This window comes from Cercospora kikuchii, assembly GCF_019650295.1.
Source record: "Cercospora kikuchii DNA, contig_00004, whole genome shotgun sequence".
Lineage (NCBI taxonomy): Eukaryota > Fungi > Ascomycota > Dothideomycetes > Mycosphaerellales > Mycosphaerellaceae > Cercospora > Cercospora kikuchii.
The window spans coordinates 3,647,998-3,665,536 of NW_025408585.1; the positions used below are offsets into that span (position 1 = coordinate 3,647,998).

Consider the following 17,539-nt stretch of genomic DNA (forward strand, 5'->3'; position numbering starts at 1 on the left):
AGAACCCGGTTTCACAGGCGCGTGTGGTGGTGATGGACGGGGAGCACCCTGGCTGGGCGGAAAGTGCTGCAGCTGGGATCACGAACTCAATCTCCCCGCTATATAAATATCCATCCCAGTCGAACATCATCGCGCCCAGATCTCCCCGACTGCTGCCCCTCGCCAGCCAGCTCACATCTCGCGGTGCCTTGCATATTCGATGCACAGCGGTGGCCGGCTGTGCTCCGCTGCCTTGCACACCTCCGCCGCCTCACCGTAAGTTTCTCATCTCTCTCCTTCACTCCCTCCAGCTCATGCCTAGCTACAACGCCATGGCGAAGCCCAATCCATTCATTTCACTGCCACGTCACGGAGAGATCGACCTGTAGATCAGCTCTACCGACCGAGCATGCAGAGGCCGTGCACATTTCTCGCTCGCTTCATGAGCAGAAGCCGTGGATCTCCGCATGACCTTTGGCGTGCACCTCAATGTCTGACCTGGTTTCCAGTATTGAAACAGCTGGGAAGCTTCACAGCTGGACAGATGGACTGATTCCCCACAGAAAAGGCATAGCGGGCGCCTCAAGCAAGTGCTCGACCCTATCATGGAAGTAGGCACGACAGCAGATGCAAGGGCGTCACTCTTAGCGTTGCCGACTGAGCTGCGGGACCACATCCTGCACTATGTTTTCCTCGAACGTGTTCCGGTCCGAATTCCACTGAAGGGCACACCAACCCTCATCGGACGTGCTACGGCCAAGGACGAGTCATGGAATCAGGACATGTACTGGGATGCTGCCCAGGGTACCTGGCGTCTGCAAGACCCAAAAAGGAATGTCACTGAGAGGCCGAAAGCTTACCTGTTGCCTGGCAATGGCGAACTTCCATATCGCCTATTCAGCAAGGCGCCCATTGCGCAGGTCAATAAGGTCTTGCGCGCGGAGGTATCGCGTTTCTTGCCTCTTGCTTCCATTGACATTGTTACTCAGGTCGAGAAATTGGACTTTTCCCACATTCAGACTTTCCTCGCAACTCTTCCAGCTTTGAGGCTGAATGAATTCGTGGTACAAGAGAATGGCACTTCCACCTGCGCGCTCACCATTTATATCTCCCGGCCGCCAGATGGAAGCCTTGGACGCTCTTCTGCAAATCTCGAGAGCTGGCTCAAGTTCGTCAATACTTCTTTTCCCTTCACAGGTATGGCTCCAGAGCTCGCGACTCAATACCGCTTACCTCGAAGCCCTTTTGCCGAACGCGTTGGAGAAACACTGTCAACTCTGCCTTTGCTACAGATGATGTACAACAAGCATGAAGGACGGGAACCAGGCCCTGGTAAACTCGATCTCTACAAGATCATGCACGCTTGGTGGGCGCGATGGAGAATTGAAGGCTACCTCATCGATGGTTGGAATATGACCAGGCACGCAAGTCCAAATGATCTCAAACTACCTGGGGTGCGAAATACTTTGCATGGAGTATGGCCAGCGATATGAACCGCCATACACGTGTGCATCAGATCTTACAGCCAAGGTCTCGATCCTGGGCAACATCGATAGAAGCCACTGATGAGATTCCGTTCGCCGACTTTGCCTGCTTGTTTATTTGGAAAGCTGCTTGGCCGTCGGCTGCTTCCAGGGAGGAGGTGTCTGTAGCGGGGTTTAAGCTATCTTGTGCTGCAAAGAAGCCACCGCTAGCCATTTAAGATTGATGCCGGCTCGCAGATCCATCTGTGGCGTTCTAGACAAAGCCACCGATTGACCTTCAACTATATTCTCACGGGCAACTACTGTGGTAGACGGTGAGATCGAGCGAACACAAAGTGCTGGAGACGGCATAAGAACCGTTGTAGAACTTTCACAATCGTGTTGAGATTCGAAAGTACGAATAGACGACCATCACATCGTATACTGGCCAAAGGCGTGCATTCGTCTAACATCTATATAACGAAGTCTAGATCCTCAAGTCACGCTACTGTGAGCTGGCGCCGGAAACAGCCACAATGATGGAAGAGCCGCAAATACACCATCCCTCGTACCGCTTGTCACACCAGCACCATAAAGCGGGCTATAACGACTTCTTCTGAAGTCCCGTCCCGCTCATTGCTTTCGCAAACCGCCTGTTGTTGGCCATCTCAACCACTTTCAGCATGCTGTGCAGATTGGCAGTCGTGCTACTCGCAGCACGTGCTCTCGCCATCGATGGCAACGACCATCTTGTCTACGAAGCAGAAGGAAAGCCTGGCGTACAGGCTCGCCAAACGACAGATGGCAGATTCACATTCTACCAGATGAAGACCGCGCTATCTGGCCCATGCGACATGGCTTACAATCCCGTCGATCGCCTTCTCTACGGCGAACAGCAGTTCATCGATCAACTATTCAGCATCAATCCCGCAAACGGAGCAGTCACGGAATACGAGATCCCATTTACCACTGGAGCAAGCAATACCACACTTCCCATCACAGTTCCCAAGCCTGTGGGCGACCGCACAGCTTTCTCGTGTGCCATCCGTGAGGGAGCTGATGGCAACATGTATGTTTCAGTACATTGAGTACTCATCTGTGAAATTAACGATCTCCAGCTACGCCAGCAACGGCGTCCGCAACCAACTCGTCCAACTCCGCACGCGTGACAAGCGAATCCGCATCTTTCAGAATCCACCAAACGTCCTAGGCAACCTCTTCCCATTCAACGACATCTACACCGATGCCCAAGGCATGTGGGTCACCCAAACCACCGGCAACGTGCTCCAGTACTTTGATTACAGCCAGCAGCGCTTCACTCAACAATACACGATCCCAACACCACTGTCCCTCCCATTAGGAGTCTTCGTTGCCTCTGATGGCCTCGTCTACGGCTGCGAAGTAATCGGAAACAAAATCTTCACGTTCAACAAGAGAACCAAACACTTTCGTGAATACCCCCTTCCAGTCCCTCTCATGACACCTTCAGTCGTTCGAGCAGAGAAGAATGGCTGGGTGTACTTCACTCTTCTCACAGGCAACGGAATGGGTTCGCCTCACTCAATCTTCCCAACACCAACACAGCTGACCAATTCTCTCTCCAGGTCGAATCAACATGCGCTCCCACAAAATCGAACTCTACCGCACAAACCAAGACCCCGCCTTCGGCTCCGTAAACACAGGTCCAGCCTCGGACGGACGCGTCTGGATGTCCTACTTCGCCTCAAACAATCGCCTCGCAGGTTTCGACGACAAGACCCTGACGTACACGTATGTGGACTTCCCAGGTGGCTTCCAGCAGTTCCAAATTCCAGGTCTTGTGGGCTCGATCCCGCCATATCTGAACATTGCCGTCAATTATCGACCCGGCAATGCGCTCTGGTTCAGTAGTCCGACATCGAATGCTGTGGGGAGATATAGTCTGTCGAACAGGAGAGCAAAGAGGGATGAGTTGGTTGAGGAGGCGGAGGCCGCTTTTGAGTCGTAGGATTCATCTTAAGCTGATTCGACTATAATATTCTTTGTCTAGAGGTTTACACAAGCTACTCAACAACGTAGTAATTACTGTTACCGCTGGGAATGTTACCAGAAGGTGAACTGGTTCCGCCATTGTCCCCAATGAATACGTCCTTGTCGGCATGGATCTGCCAGTCGACCTTTTCTGTCGTGTAAGTTACTTGCTTGACATCAGTGCTTTTGAAGGAAGGTTTGGAATCCCCGATTTTATGTAGCATGTGTTGTGCATTGGTTCTTCGACCCTACAAATGCCTTCACAATGACTAGAAGTTGACCAGCATCGCAGCTGCACCACCAAATAATGCCGCAGCACCAACCGCAGCCGTGGCGACAGCAGCCGAATTGCCAGTGGTCCCCGAGTTCGAGCCAGCAGCAGGTTGAGCAGTTTCCTCGCTTACTGCTGTCAGGCTTGCGAGAGTGACTGTTGTAGTGGGCGTAGGAAGATCTGTCGGGGAAGGCAAAGCACCACAGGTAGCGCTATCCTGTGCAGCAGTGGAAGTCTCGGTACCCTCTTGACATGTTCTGTCGCTGTTGTCTCTCGCCTCCAGCACGCCATCGATAACATGTAAGATACCTCCTTCGAATGGGATATCAGTCGCCAGTAACAATTCTCCTGACACGTAGTATTTTCCATCGTTGCAAGTGCTGAACAAAATTGATTCGTCGCCGCTTGTGAGGCCAGCAAGCAAGGTCTCCATTTCAGTCCCATTCCCGACAGCGGATTTGATGTATTCGCCGTCAAAGGTACCAGGGACTACATGCGCCGCCAGCAGGCCTGGCAGATCTCCTTCCGGAATGTTTTGCATTGTACAGGCGATTCTTTCGAAAGCCTCATTGCGGGGCGCAAATACAGTCACACCAGTCTTGGGGAGTCTGCCCTCGCTAAGAGGTTTCTCGAATGCTCCGAGGAAGGCTGTCAAGTTGATAGCAAACGCCGTACCCACGAGATCCTCGGCGATGGGCAAGAATTGGTCAATCAGGTGTACGACACCATTGGCTATGGGGATATCCTAGGTGACTTGTGAGCCGTTGCAGTCAGGAAATGATGCTCGGCCCAGCTGATCTACAAGAGTATAGCCTGCCGCGAAAGGCCTTTGAACCAGGTTCTGACCTGCTCACACATGGAGGGAACGCTCGAAAGATTCAAGAAACTTACAGCTTGCGTCACATTAGCCCACTGACCCCGGGCTCCTATTGCTCGCAGTTGGCCTTCCCGCACTACCAAACCTGCGAGAGCCGGGGAGTCTAAGTCCCGGACCAAAGTAGATCTCATGACGGCCACATCATCGGGAATCATAGATGACGTGAGCGCTGGCATTCCACCTTCTCGCAAGACATGGTAGAGTATATCGTCTTCAGTGATCGAGTCGAGCGCTGATTGTGGAAAATATCGAAACGCATTTTCTGTCGGTGCCAGAATGGTGATATTCACGGCTTCTTCCATGTACTTGATAGTATCTGTAACTGTGTCAACGCGGAATCCGGCCCGTTGCTCGGCGATCTGTACTGTATGGCGGGCTCAACAGGCTGCTGAAAGTTGCAAGCTGCTCATTACTTGAGAGAAAATCGCTGAGCTTCGGAGGAGCATCCTGTGCAGCCGCCAGGAGCGAGGTCGCAAGTACGAGCGAAACGTGAGCGTAAGGCATTGTTTGTGAGCTATGTGAGAAGCGTAGAGGAGGTTGTGGCACCGCGAAACGCGCCAGCGGACGGCACGACGCGATCTTATACTCATCGTCTCGTCGTCGGCTAGTCTTGAGAGGCTTTCACGACACGAATCAGTTAGTAGAGCCAAGTCAATGCAAAACAGTAATGGAGACTTTGAGAGCGCAGTCTCGCGCGCCATTTCGTTTGCATCAGGCCACCAAGACCTTGGCAAGCAAGCCATTGCCATCGTGGTTGGTGCCGTTGAGGATGTGCAAGCCACTGGTGGCACCTTGTTGCGGCACCTTTTTGAGGCCGCTCAGCTGATCGAGTTGACTTCCGCGGGCATGGGTCATCGTGTTTGGGCGGCGCGTGCTAGAGAGACGAGCAAGAGAAGGAGAAGACCAGAGGACGCAGAAACAAGGCAAGCTTGGCAATGTACATACTTGTGATGGCAGCCACGTGCTGACGCGCTCTCTCGGCCCGTTCCCGTTCCCGGCAAGTCCAGTCCAGTCGAAGCCAGAGTTGACGCGGCTCCGAGCACTTCACTTCACTTCACGCACCTCGCGCCCCGGACCTCCATCTGCATCATCGGACACTCGTTGCGACTACGAGTCAGTCAGCTCCGGAAGGCTGTGAAAGGGTGCTTGATGTTGTGGCCTCACGCATCTGACCACCTTGCCTCCATAAGCTGCCGCTTGCAAGCTATCGCCTCTGCAAAGATGGTTGACTGAAGATTCTCCGTTAGGCTCCGATACCGCGCTGAAGACCACCGATACAATGACGTTGTGTACAGAAGTCTCGTCATGCAGCATGAAGTCAAAGGAGGATGTTCCAGGACCAAGGAAACACAAGGACTTCAGTAAGGTTTAAGGATTGAGGACACTTCAGCCATAATGTCATGCGGACCCAAAAAACACGACTGCACCAGCAAATGGGATACAGGAAGGCCATTGCACCTGGTGCTCGGTTCCATATTTCAGACTGAAGGTCTGATTTGGATAGCTGAACCCGTTCACGTCCAATGCCACGCCGCTGTCTGTGATTTGAAGAGACACATGTGACGCCAGGCCTTCGGAGCCAAGTTGACCTCACACACATAGAAGACTTTGACCTGCTTCTCAGAATTTGCGAACACCTAGTGTATTCCCGTCGCGAGATGCGGCCTCATGGACCTCAAATGTCCTCGCGAGGCCTCTCTAGTACCGTATGTTTCCCGTCAGTTGTCCAGTGAGAATTGCCCACCTGGCAGTACCAGAGTATGAGCAATCTGCAACGTTATATTCTACATCCCCCGTGTGTTGTTCCCTCTTCATCTCACGCTTTCATACAGCCTGCGATTCCAACACAGAGCCACGCCATCTCACCTTCGCACACCCAAGAACTCTCGCCGCTTCTTAGAAGCGACCATTCTGACGCTTCGAGACGGCATCGCTCTCCGACGATCCGACCCCAGCCAAGCCAACGAATCTGGATGTCCCGTTCTCGCGATGCCTTCGCCGACCTACGAAGCGAGCCTCCGTAACTGGAGGCAAGAAACCCTTCCTGGAGCCCTGAGCACCTGTCAGGGTTCCTACCGGCAATTTCCTGCTCAGCCTGCAGTGGTAAACGTCCTCCCTCCCGCTCTCTCCGCGGAAATCTAAATGACCACGACGACAGACAGGGACTTGACGGACTTTTTGCTTTCCTCGGAGTGATGAGCACACTGCCAAAAGACTCAGTACTCTTCGACCAAGCTCATGTTGGTGAAGGGGCTGGCGGCCACCCGAATCTGATCCTGTGCCAATCGACATGTGGCCACCTTGTCTTTTGTGCACCGGTGACCTCATTCTCACAAGCGGGAGGCCTGGTGGCAAAATATGCCCACGCACAACAGAGAGACATCCTTTGGCAGTACTTGGGTATCATTCACCAGAGCGGCGAAAAGTCTCCAAACGGCCTGGATCTTCTCGAGTGTGATTTCGACACTCTAAAACCATCGTTCGTCCATCTCGACCAGGGATACTGGATTGAGTGGCGCAATCTCTCGCGCTTCCGATCTGGCGGGAACCAATGCCGACTTAGCCCGACCTCTCTTCACCAAGCCACTTGGGCGTACCACAAGGCAGAACGCCATCGGGCAGCGCAAGGGAAGACTGCACAGAAGAACGTTTGGAGCAGATCCGCTCATCACCAGGTTCCGCATGCGCAGTACAACCGACATGCCGCCTCTCGGAGTCCTGGGAAGCAAACGAACAGCGCAATCTCCCAGAACTGGCGGCGTTCAACGCCACCGAATGTTGCCGCGACGCAGGTTCAACCTGCTGCCGAAACGTGGAAGCCGCCACGTCAACAAGATTCGTGGCGCTCCTCGCCGGGCGGGCCCTCAAAGCCGCTGAGACCCCAGACTATGAGCTTCAAGCCAGCGATCGCCAAACAGAGCTGCTCGAAGCCATTTTATCAATACGGCAATATGGGATCCGCGTGCGCAGGGCTGACTTACAACACATGGGTGTCACCAGCTGCTTAGAAAATCTACAAGTGGATGACAAGCACCATCACCCTCACTCGATTAGTCTCTCTGCCTATCGCATCTCGACCAAGATGTTTATTATCCCTGCTGATGGAAGTCAATAGAACGCTGGGATGCGAGTCAAGGCACCAAAAGATAGAACAAAACTAACAAAAGTTGCATTTCCACTTCTCCGCTTTCCGCTCTCATTGCGTTTCCTGCTTTCAGTACTGCGACAGCGCCATTAGATAGCAGTGCGCCTTTGAAACGACAGAGTGCTGCGATCGGAGACGGGATCCAGGACAGCAAACCAGGTATAAGTTCACTTCCTCTTTGAGCAGATGCTGACGTGAACCTCATAGCTCATCTTTTCGCATCTGGACCATGGCCTCCAATCTCCGTGCGGTCTCCGAGCCGGCACAATGCTTCGACTGGAGATAGACTCCGGTGCCAGGTATGCGTTCGTCACTGCTTAAGTAAACGCTGACACGAATCTCATAGCTCAAATGTTCGCACTGGACCAACGGCATCACATCTCCGGACACTCTTCAAGACGACCAGGCACTGCGGCCGGAGACAGGCAACTGGATTTGTGACGTACGTATTTCCCTTCCCGGTGGATGATATTGACCCACAGGTCCTAGGCGATGGGAGTGCACCTCACCGTGGCGACGCGAACCCTCGCGGGTTAGTCTTAGACTCTGCCCGGAGAGCTAAGACAATTCACACACGCTAATGCGAGAACAGACTTGGCAGATTCTACTTTGATCTTGGGAGGTTTCATTAGTCACTAGCTATTCTCCAATATCCTACGGCGACTACGCTTCTATCGCTAGCTACACCCACGCTGACAGCCTACGGACGGTTCGAGCAGTCTCGTGGCCCGTGGAGATCGACAGGATTTGCCCTCCGATACTCGCGAGAACGAACATGCAATGCCCTAAACAAGGCAGCGCCTAAAAAGGCAATTGCTCTGAAGACCCGGGTTTGTCCACCCAGCCTCGCTGTAAAGTAGTCAATGCTCCACAATTTATCCGACGTCCGCCTACCTCATGCAAGTTACTCGGATGCACCGGTTGCCGTCTTATGGACAGAATCAGATCGTCAACATCTCATGAGCGACCACCAATAACCGCACTCTGCTCCGACACTGCTCGCACTCTCACCGCAACCCTCTCGTCCGGCACACTCCGTTCATGCGGGTATGCTGGATCGGGTCGCAAGCATTCAATGCCCGCTGACAAAGGATAGATCAGGCCATCATGCTTACTACATGCGCACACCGAGACGTATTTAGAACATGGGTAGAATGCAACTGATAAGGCTCCGGGAGCTCCTTCAACGCCGTGTGCTGCAACTTCTTCAGTTTATTAGAGACCATTATGCCCAGCCTAAATCTTCCACAGCTCAACCGGCTTCTTACGCTCAATGCTCTAGAGACCGCGACTCTCTTGCTAACACTGGTTGCCCTTTACTGGGTGGTATGTGTCTCGTATACCGCCTTCTTGGGACCTTTGAGCAGGTTTCCCGGCCCTCGAGTGCGAGCTTTGACTCCACTACCTGATCTGCTCACAGTATGCAGCGGTAACGACGCCGAGGTTGCGGTCCGACTACACACCAAGTATGGGCCAGTGGTACGGGTAGCGCCGAACAAGCTATCTTTCGCCGGAGAGAGGTCATGGAAGGACATTTATGGCTTCCGCAAGCCTGGAGAAGCACCAATACTCAAAGACCATACGCGGTACTCGAAACCCTTCAACGGTGTTGGCAGTCTGGTCACGGAAATCGATCCCGCAGTTCACGCGCGACAGCGAAAGTTGCTCTCTCACTCATTTGCAGACCGCAATCTGAAGGAGCTCGAGCCGCTACTGCAGCAGTGGATCACGCTGTTCAGATGCAAACTGGAGGAGCGCATGCGGAGTGGTGAGAACGTCGACTTAGTGAAATGGTTCAATTGTACGTTAGCGACTCGAATCTCCTCTCTTCCATGCTCTGCTGACTTGCTGCGTTCGCACCTGCCTAGGCACAACTTTCGATATCATGGTAAGTCTATGACACAGCGATATGCATTCGCCGTGAGGAACTCAGAAGCAACACAGGGAGACCTAGCATTCAACGAGAGCCTAGGCATGCTCGAGAACGGCGAATATTCAGACTGGGTCAAAGCTATCTTCGGCAGTGTCAAAACCATTACCATCATCCGGGCAGTCAAGATAATTCACTGGCTCGTCAACACATTGGCAGATGAGTTTCTCGTGAAGAGCCCCAAAGTCCAGAAACAGGGCGCAGTGCACTGGAATTACGCCAAACAGCGAGTCGACCGGAGATTGGCCAAAAGGCCTAAACGGACAGATCTATGGACGAACATTGTCAAAAAGAGAGACGAAGGAGAAGATGGTTTGTCAACAGAGGAGCAGTACAGCAATGCTTCAACCTTTATGATTGCCGGGACGGAAGTAAGCAGACCAGGTCCAGGAGGAAGGTATCGCTTGCTGACTAGGCCGCACAGACGACTGCCTCAGCGCTCTCGGGGACCATTTACTACCTTCTTCGCAACCCAGCATACATGGACAGACTCGTGCAAGAGATTCGAACTAGCCACAAACGACCTGACGATATAACGATGGAAAATACACAGCAACTCAAGTATCTCCAGGCTGTACTGAAAGAGGGCCTCCGCATGTACCCTCCAGTGCCCACTGCTCTCCCTCGTATCATCCCCAAAAGCGGAGTCACCATCGACGGCGAGTTCGTCCCAGAAGGTACTGTTGTTGGCGTTCATCAGATGGCACTCCACCGTTCCGAAGCTCTTTTCTACAAGGCAAATGAGTTCCGACCCGAGCGCTGGCTAGGCGAGGATCCAGCATATCAGAACGACTGCCTTACCAGCATCGAACCTTTCTCCACGGGCCCACGAAATTGCATAGGCAAGAATCTAGCTTGGCATGAAATGCGACTGATTCTAGCCACGACGTTGTATCATTTTGACTTGCATCTTTGTGAAGAGAGTGGAGACTGGGAAAAGCAAAAGGTCTACACGTTTTGGGAAAAGATTCCGCTCTGGGTCACTTTGACTCCGGCGCAGCAGAAAGAGTAACATAAATGGAGGTTCGTTCCCAATGATCGAAGAGCAAATAAACGATGACACGACTGTATTTATCAATACGTAAAGATCCCGACAGATTGCTTTGTTTATGAGAACGCACCCTCACCTGGAACTCAAGATCAGCAAGAATGAATACAAGAATTATCGAAAGGACACTGATTCGTCATAGAACGTCAAGCGAGCTGACAAGCAAAATGCCTGAACAGCTTGGCCCAAACGCGAAGAAACATGTTCGCTCACAAGCTTTCTTGATCTGCTGAAGCACGGTCCTGATGTTACAGATCCAGAGATGATACATGAAACGACCACATGTGGGCCTGTCGTCCTCGCCTAGATTGCCCTTGAAACTTCATCGCAATCGACGCATCTCTGAAGTGCTCAGCTATCGATATGGACATCAACAGCCACACATCGCCAAGTCACATGGACGCAAAATGCACCAAGGAGAAATCACATCCGAAGGTACAAATCCATTGTACTTTCCGATGCAAGGCAGTCAAGAAACCGAGCACTGAAACGAGAAACCCCATTTTGTCCGAAGATTAGCCTAAGTGCTTCACACTCGAAACACTGGACCGTGCAATATAAAGGAGACTCCAAATATTCCGTGCCTCCGGTGTATGTAAAAGCGAGGGAATCATGCCGTTTTCCGTCGTGTCTGGCTAGCAATATGAACGACTTCAGAAAGGCCTCCAATCGTCATCGGCCTCCGCGCCTGGTTGGGAAAGAGTTGCGGTGCTTACCCTCGAATTCTCCAAACGACCTTGATCACCAGGTGCAAGGAGGCGCGTCGAGACTCACATGCTATGACTGAACATGTCGATCGCCGTGCAGCATCGAGAAGGGGCGGGGAACGCGTGGCGAGGACTATAGAAGACGCTGTCTGTCCCAGATCTCCCAAGCATTTCTCTGTCAACTGTGCTCGCACCTCCAAGTCGCAATCATGTTCTTCAAGACGTCATCCTTGCTATTGGCATGCCTTGCTGGTTCAGCGCTGGCCTCACCCACGCCCACCAAATCGATCGTCGAACGCGCTGATCTCTGCGGGCAATGGGACAGTGTTCAGACAGGCACCTACACGGTATACAACAACCTCTGGGGCGCCTCAGGAGTATCAGGCAGTCAATGCTTTGGCGTTGACAAGGTCAGTGGGACAAACATTGCCTGGCACGCCACGTAAGAACCGTCTCCCCACATCATACTTGAATAGTCGCTGAAATCCTCCCAGCTGGACATGGGCTCGCGGCTCCGGCGGCGTGAAGACCTACCCCAATGCAGTCGTCAACTATACTCCAAACAAGCTTTCAACGCTCAAGACCATGAAATCGAACTGGAGCTGGAGTTACTCAGGCAGCAACTTGGTCGCCAACGTGGCCTACGACCTCTTCACTTCGTCTTCTCCAACAGCAACCAACGAGTACGAGATCATGATCTGGTTGGCGGCGTACGGTGGTGCAGGACCTATCTCTGCAAGCTACGTAAGTCGACATCATACCAGACACCTACCTCTTACCTTGCACTGGCTGACCTCCTCATTCCACAGGGCGCCGACGGCAACCCAGTCCCAGTCGCCACGGTGACTCTCGCAGGAAGAAGCTGGAAACTGTACAAAGGCTCCAATGGCGTCAATCAAGTCTTCTCTTTCCTACCAGCAGACGGAAAAACCATCAGCAGCTTCAGCGGCGACATTGTTGAGTTTGTGAAGTACCTGACATCGAACCAAGGTCTTCCGACTTCGCAGTACTTGATCAGCTCCGGTGCGGGCACGGAACCGACTGAGGGAAGCAACGCTAAGTTTACGACGACCAGCTACAGCCTTGTCATTACCTAGATAGGCTTGGAAAGAGCTGTGGAGGCGAGATGTGGTAGCTGGCTACTGCAGTAACGAGATATGCCTTGAACGATGTGAGTGACTCGACTTGGACCTCCGGACTTGCACAATTTGACCGATTGTCCTTCATAGATGGGTTCGGAATGACGTTCCGTGTTCGTTGTTACCGCACAGATGGAGTGACCAACTTCGTGATTTTGTCGTTGTCCATTCATGTCCACACGGAAGAACCAGATCACGGTCTCCGTATGCTCAATCCTCATCCGAAGAGCTGTCATCATCCTTCGCCCTCTTCCTCTTGTCTCCAGCCCCCAACCTCTCCCTCCTCTGCCTCTCCATCTCCTTCTGCATCTCAGCCTGAGTCTTCGGCTTCTCATTTGCGCCGCCATTACCACCACCACCCTTCATCCTAAACACATAACTCCTCGCCTCTCTATCCTCACCCTTCCATCCACCCCCACCAACCAAATTCCCCAGTGTCCTCACATGCTCATACCCCGGATACGCCTCAGCCAAGAATTTAAAACTCCTCACAACCTCCAACCCCGCATGTCTCGCCAAATCCCTCACGTTCCACAACGTATACGGCTCACCCTCAAACAACGTCACCACAATCGTCCCCTTCTCCTCCTCATTGCTCCCACTCACAACCGATAACCCCTGCGCCGTCTGGAAAAACTTCACGAGTAATTCCTGATTGAAACGAACCTGTCGATTCACATCCGTACTCTTGCCGCCCACATGCGGAAAATTGAACAATATGACATTGAATTTTCCGTCTTCGGCCACAGCTTTCGCTAACTGCTTATTCTTATCCAACTTCGTTGCGTCGACGCTGTACAAAACTTTCTGCCCTTCTTCTTCAAGATACTGGACATGCGATTCAGCTTGCGGTTTGTATTTCTCGAAGAGCTCTTCCTGAGAATCGTAACATGTCGCCGTGACATCGCAGCAGCCGTGTTCGGCGACGATGGAGCGGGAGAGAGAGAAGTCGCCTTCGCCGATCAGGAGTATGCGGTCTTCAGCGAGGAAGGGAATGGTGGGTTGCTGATGCTGCTGTTGCGGTTTGGCAGGTTTGGCGGTTTGGTGCTTCGCGGAAGATTTCGATTTCGCGACATCTTTGCGCTGCGGCGGTCGCGCGGGTTTGCGATGCTCGGCGTGGTTGGTGTGGATCTTGCGTTTCTTGTTCTTTGCCATGAGAGGCAGGGATGTGTTTTTCTTCAGCCCATCGTGTTGGGTGTAGAAGGAGCGAAAAGAAAGATGGGAGGTGCAGTTGCTGCTGTTCGGATGCGAAGGCTTGGCATTCCCAACCACGAGCCGAAGCCGATATGGCTCCATGGACGTAGCAACGCACGCGAGAGGGGCGTGAAAAGGTATAGAAAGAATTGGAATCAATGTGAGAATTGACCATCGTGTGTCCTGCCACTTTCATCTTCATCAACACATTACGACCTCTAAACACACCCCGTGGACGTATACAGTACAATCCCCAGTTGCCCCAATTCACACTAAGAGATATCTCCCACGAGAAGAACAGCAAAGCCCCGCTTGCCAACGCCCCGTATGCCGCTTGTACATGTGTATTGAATCCGCTCTGACGCCATGAAGGAGGTGCAGTCTCTTCCCTCCTCCTACTCAAATACCAAGAATGAAATGAAAAGCCTCCTCAACCCAGCATGGAGGCCAGTAACCCGCCAGAAGCCAGTACATTCACAATCAGGACAACAATGCTGACCGCCCAGGCACCCAGTGAAAGCGGTGTTTCCGAAGAGCCCACACTGCCGCGTCGCAACACATTCATAAAGCCCAGAAGCACGAAACCTAGGCCACAGACCATGGAGAACAGAACTCCGACATGAACCTCCCTGATGAACTTGTGGCGTCCGGTGGTGCGAAGTATGTATGCCATGACGAGCATAGCAAGCGAAGCCACGTAGCAAAGAATGCTAAACTGCGGCAAGAAGGATGTGCGCTCCTCTCGTCGCAGACTCGCTGAGCGAATGCTCATGGGGCCCGCAAAGGTGCCAAAGTTCGATGTGGGCCCAAAATGGTTTCGAGGTGTGGGTGAATCGGATTCTTCATCTGAAGACTCGTCGTCGTCCAGATGAGGCGTGCCTGGTATGGAGAGTAGCGCATCCTCTTCCGACCGCTTTTTCCTCTTGAAGACATCTGCGATCCTCTCGAAGAAGCGATCGAAGGGGTTCTTCTCATTCGGATCAATGTAAATGTAGTACGCATCACCCTCGCCGCCTTCTTCAGGATCGTCATACTCGTTCCAGTATTTCTGCGTTGGCGTCTGTGCCTCAGGATATTTTCTGCGCTTCTTCTTGTTGAACGACTTCAGCGGAGGTGATTCGAGCTGGCTTGCCAACTCGTTTGATGTCTCCACCGCTGTAACGCTGTCGAGCGTACCAGGACTCGAAGCGCTGTTGGCTGATGGTGCACCCGAGGCATCGGTTCCGCCGTGTGTGCTAGGACGCTTGCGCATGGCTGGTGGCGGTAATTTTCGGATGTCTTGTGATAGCAATGGCAGCCAAAACGGTGCAGGAATGTGGTCAGATTGGTGGGTCTGCCAGACTGCATGGTATTCCAGAGAGAAGCCTCGCACCCGCTCCACCAGGTAGCTCCTATCGAGGACAGTCAAAAGCTCTGACTTGGGCTGCCCCTCCTGCCTTACTGTCAGCAACGCGAAAGGGAACGTGGTCTTCGCTCCTTCTTGCGCAGAATCCCCAGCCACCTCCAATGTGATGCCACTGTCCAGCGTGGCCATGACCAAGCCGTTAGCATTGTCGTCCAGCCCAATCAGACGAGATCGAGAGCATGAGTATCGGAATAGTGGCTTGGTGTTGTTCTTGAGCAGCTCGTCTCGCAGTGCCTCCACTCTCTCTGTTGTATCAACCTCTTCCTGCTCAGTCGAGAAGTCGGCTTTTGCGTTGAAGAAGTCGCGGATGTGCTTCTTCTTGAGGTATGCGCTCTTAGTGCTGCCCGACCGAGACAGAAGGCATGCAAGCGCATCCTCGTCGGTTGTCCATCGCACAGCCGCTTTGACTCTTTGTGGACAGCTGCCCGCTGCGTGTTCCCGATCATCCACTGTGAGGCTACTCTGCTCTTTCGAAAATCGCTCGAGGTTGTCGGCCACAAGCATGTGGTAGTCGGGATCGCTGGAGCCTGCGCCTGGCAGGGTCGGTGTTCTCGGTGCGGAGGAGATCGGGGTCGCGATCGAGTTCTGCCTGCTCCTGGACAGGTGAAATCTAGCGTGCTGAAGCAGCAGCATCTGCAACTCGACGATGCTCTCAGGGTGTACGAAGTAACTGGCCACAGTTCCATACTGCCCCAAAGGCACAGTAGCAATGCTTGTGTCAAAGAAGACCTTTGAGTCGCGATTGACAGCCTCTTGCAGCTGGGCGATCACGGACGATGCCTCCTTTGCATCCGCCTTTTTGCCGCCTGCCGCTTGCTGAACCTGACTGTCGTACAGAGTCCGTATGCTGTGCCGTGTGCCCGAGTACTCGTCCAAAAGGTAGCCCAGATCGAGCTTGGTGAAGCTCTTCGGATCATCCAGGATCTCCTCTCGGAAGCGATCCTCCAGCTCCGCAGAGCCAGTCCATTTCTTGTACTTCTTGAGCAACTTTCGAAATGCCGTCCTCTGCGTCGCGATGAACCTGGCCAGAGACTTGATCTCCTCGCCAGCTTTGACTACATCATTCTCCAATCGTCCGTATCGTTCGAGGCGACTGACGGGTATTCGGTGGTCGGCGACGGGCGCTTGTCGCACTGCCAATGCTCGGAGTTGCTTTTTGGAGTGTTCTGACGCATCGTCAGCTCTGTGTAACGTGTGCTGTCCGGTGCATTGCAGATTGGCCGCTATCCGGCGCGGAATCGAGACAGCCGGAAATAAGTGGGGATCGGCGCTCAACGCTGCAGTTGCGACAGGATCACGAAGCTTCCGTCATACAGAGAAAGTTGGGAAATTTCCAGCTGAAACAGGGCATTGAACTCACCAAGACGGCGGTGGATTTCACCTGCTTTGCTCTTAACAAAGAGATCGATGCGTTGGTGTTGGTCCTGCAGGATGTGGAACAGGGCGTTTTCGAACTCGGCCAGCTTGTCCTCGCCTCGACCGGGGACGGAGATTGTCTTGCCCTTCCCCGGGGTGGTGTGCTCCTTGATGAAGTGTTTGACATCGTCGTAGTCTATGTTGTCTGCAGAGGTGCTGCGGTTAGCCGAGGCGAGAGACGGGAAATGCCATTGGAGCAGCAGGAATGCGCCGGAGTGAATAGGAAGGAAAACTCACGATGCGCCCAGGCAGGAATGGATCGCTGCCGCAGCGTCTCGCCATACTTCATTGCGTCGTCGCGTGCAGAGGGGGCGCGGAAGGGTGGTGGCTATGGATTGTTGGGGAGAAGCGGGATTATAGTTGATATGCTCGCGGCATCGCTGTCGTCATCCGCTGGGCGATTGCAGGAGAAAGGGCAAGCGTGGAGGTATGGCGGATGGGAAGACGGACAGCGCAGAGCAGAGGCGGTGGCAGCGCCGTGGTGTATATGCTCCGACCGGACCAGGTGCGACGCAATTGGGGCCGCATCAGAAAGTGAGAAGGGAACGTCCAGCGAGCCAGACTAGGCGTGACTAGGATGGCCCTCCCACGTCGTCTGGATGCCGAGAAGTTGCAACTCCACCGCGCCGGCAGACAAATCGGAGTGAGTGATAAAACTAGCGCTCGTGCTGCCAATGGCGCGGCTGCGCGCTCGCCGATCCTGCGATTGGGAAACGAAGCACACGACACATTGCTACTCTCCTTCGCCGTTGCCCTTTGTCCTCCAACGTTGCCCGCATTGTTGCACCTGCAACGCGGTTTTGCATGAGACCAAGTACCGGCGGGCTCTGTGCACTGCGCGTCATGCCGGAGCGCCCGCCTCAGGTCAAACTCTCCAGCTCATTTGCACGCTTCTCCGATGCTCGATGCAACTCTCGAATACGCGGACACCATCTCCGCCCCGTCGAAGCCCTTC

General features: G+C 53.4%; 8 protein-coding genes across 9 annotated transcripts; 5 read left to right on the forward strand and 3 right to left on the reverse strand.

Annotated features, from left to right (window-relative positions):
• Positions 1 to 584: 584 nt before the first annotated feature.
• On the forward strand, positions 585 to 1,472 carry CKM354_000763900 (uncharacterized protein; the record flags this gene model as incomplete). Of its 2 annotated transcripts, none has more annotated exons than XM_044802993.1 (1): positions 585 to 1,472. In XM_044802993.1, one exon carries the CDS (start codon positions 585 to 587, stop codon positions 1,470 to 1,472), a length of 888 nt encoding a protein of 295 aa, XP_044658928.1. The 2 variants fall into 2 exon arrangements, with proteins under 2 accessions (XP_044658928.1, XP_044658929.1); XM_044802994.1 differs by having other exon boundaries at positions 762 to 1,472.
• A 653-nt stretch (positions 1,473 to 2,125) lies between these two features.
• On the forward strand, positions 2,126 to 3,429 carry CKM354_000764000 (uncharacterized protein; the record flags this gene model as incomplete). Its single annotated transcript, XM_044802995.1, has 3 exons — positions 2,126 to 2,511; positions 2,561 to 2,991; positions 3,047 to 3,429. The coding sequence occupies 3 exons, from the start codon at positions 2,126 to 2,128 to the stop codon at positions 3,427 to 3,429; spliced, it is 1,200 nt and encodes a 399-aa protein (XP_044658930.1).
• Positions 3,430 to 3,721: 292 nt separating this feature from the next.
• CKM354_000764100 (uncharacterized protein) lies at positions 3,722 to 4,902 on the reverse strand (the record flags this gene model as incomplete). Its single annotated transcript, XM_044802996.1, has 2 exons — positions 3,722 to 4,468; positions 4,615 to 4,902. 2 exons carry the CDS (start codon positions 4,900 to 4,902, stop codon positions 3,722 to 3,724), a joined length of 1,035 nt encoding a protein of 344 aa, XP_044658931.1.
• A 3,110-nt stretch (positions 4,903 to 8,012) lies between these two features.
• Positions 8,013 to 8,377, forward strand: CKM354_000764200 (uncharacterized protein; the record flags this gene model as incomplete). Its single annotated transcript, XM_044802997.1, has 3 exons — positions 8,013 to 8,044; positions 8,092 to 8,277; positions 8,338 to 8,377. The coding sequence occupies 3 exons, from the start codon at positions 8,013 to 8,015 to the stop codon at positions 8,375 to 8,377; spliced, it is 258 nt and encodes an 85-aa protein (XP_044658932.1).
• A 522-nt stretch (positions 8,378 to 8,899) lies between these two features.
• CKM354_000764300 (uncharacterized protein) lies at positions 8,900 to 10,687 on the forward strand (the record flags this gene model as incomplete). Its single annotated transcript, XM_044802998.1, has 5 exons — positions 8,900 to 9,071; positions 9,166 to 9,546; positions 9,614 to 9,633; positions 9,690 to 10,046; positions 10,100 to 10,687. 5 exons carry the CDS (start codon positions 8,900 to 8,902, stop codon positions 10,685 to 10,687), a joined length of 1,518 nt encoding a protein of 505 aa, XP_044658933.1.
• Positions 10,688 to 11,639: 952 nt separating this feature from the next.
• On the forward strand, positions 11,640 to 12,527 carry CKM354_000764400 (uncharacterized protein; the record flags this gene model as incomplete). Its single annotated transcript, XM_044802999.1, has 3 exons — positions 11,640 to 11,872; positions 11,925 to 12,174; positions 12,240 to 12,527. The coding sequence occupies 3 exons, from the start codon at positions 11,640 to 11,642 to the stop codon at positions 12,525 to 12,527; spliced, it is 771 nt and encodes a 256-aa protein (XP_044658934.1).
• Positions 12,528 to 12,779: 252 nt separating this feature from the next.
• Positions 12,780 to 13,724, reverse strand: CKM354_000764500 (25S rRNA (uracil2634-N3)-methyltransferase; the record flags this gene model as incomplete). Its single annotated transcript, XM_044803000.1, has 1 exon — positions 12,780 to 13,724. One exon carries the CDS (start codon positions 13,722 to 13,724, stop codon positions 12,780 to 12,782), a length of 945 nt encoding a protein of 314 aa, XP_044658935.1.
• A 469-nt stretch (positions 13,725 to 14,193) lies between these two features.
• Positions 14,194 to 16,873, reverse strand: CKM354_000764600 (uncharacterized protein; the record flags this gene model as incomplete). Its single annotated transcript, XM_044803001.1, has 3 exons — positions 14,194 to 16,334; positions 16,529 to 16,729; positions 16,822 to 16,873. The coding sequence occupies 3 exons, from the start codon at positions 16,871 to 16,873 to the stop codon at positions 14,194 to 14,196; spliced, it is 2,394 nt and encodes a 797-aa protein (XP_044658936.1).
• Positions 16,874 to 17,539: the final 666 nt, after the last annotated feature.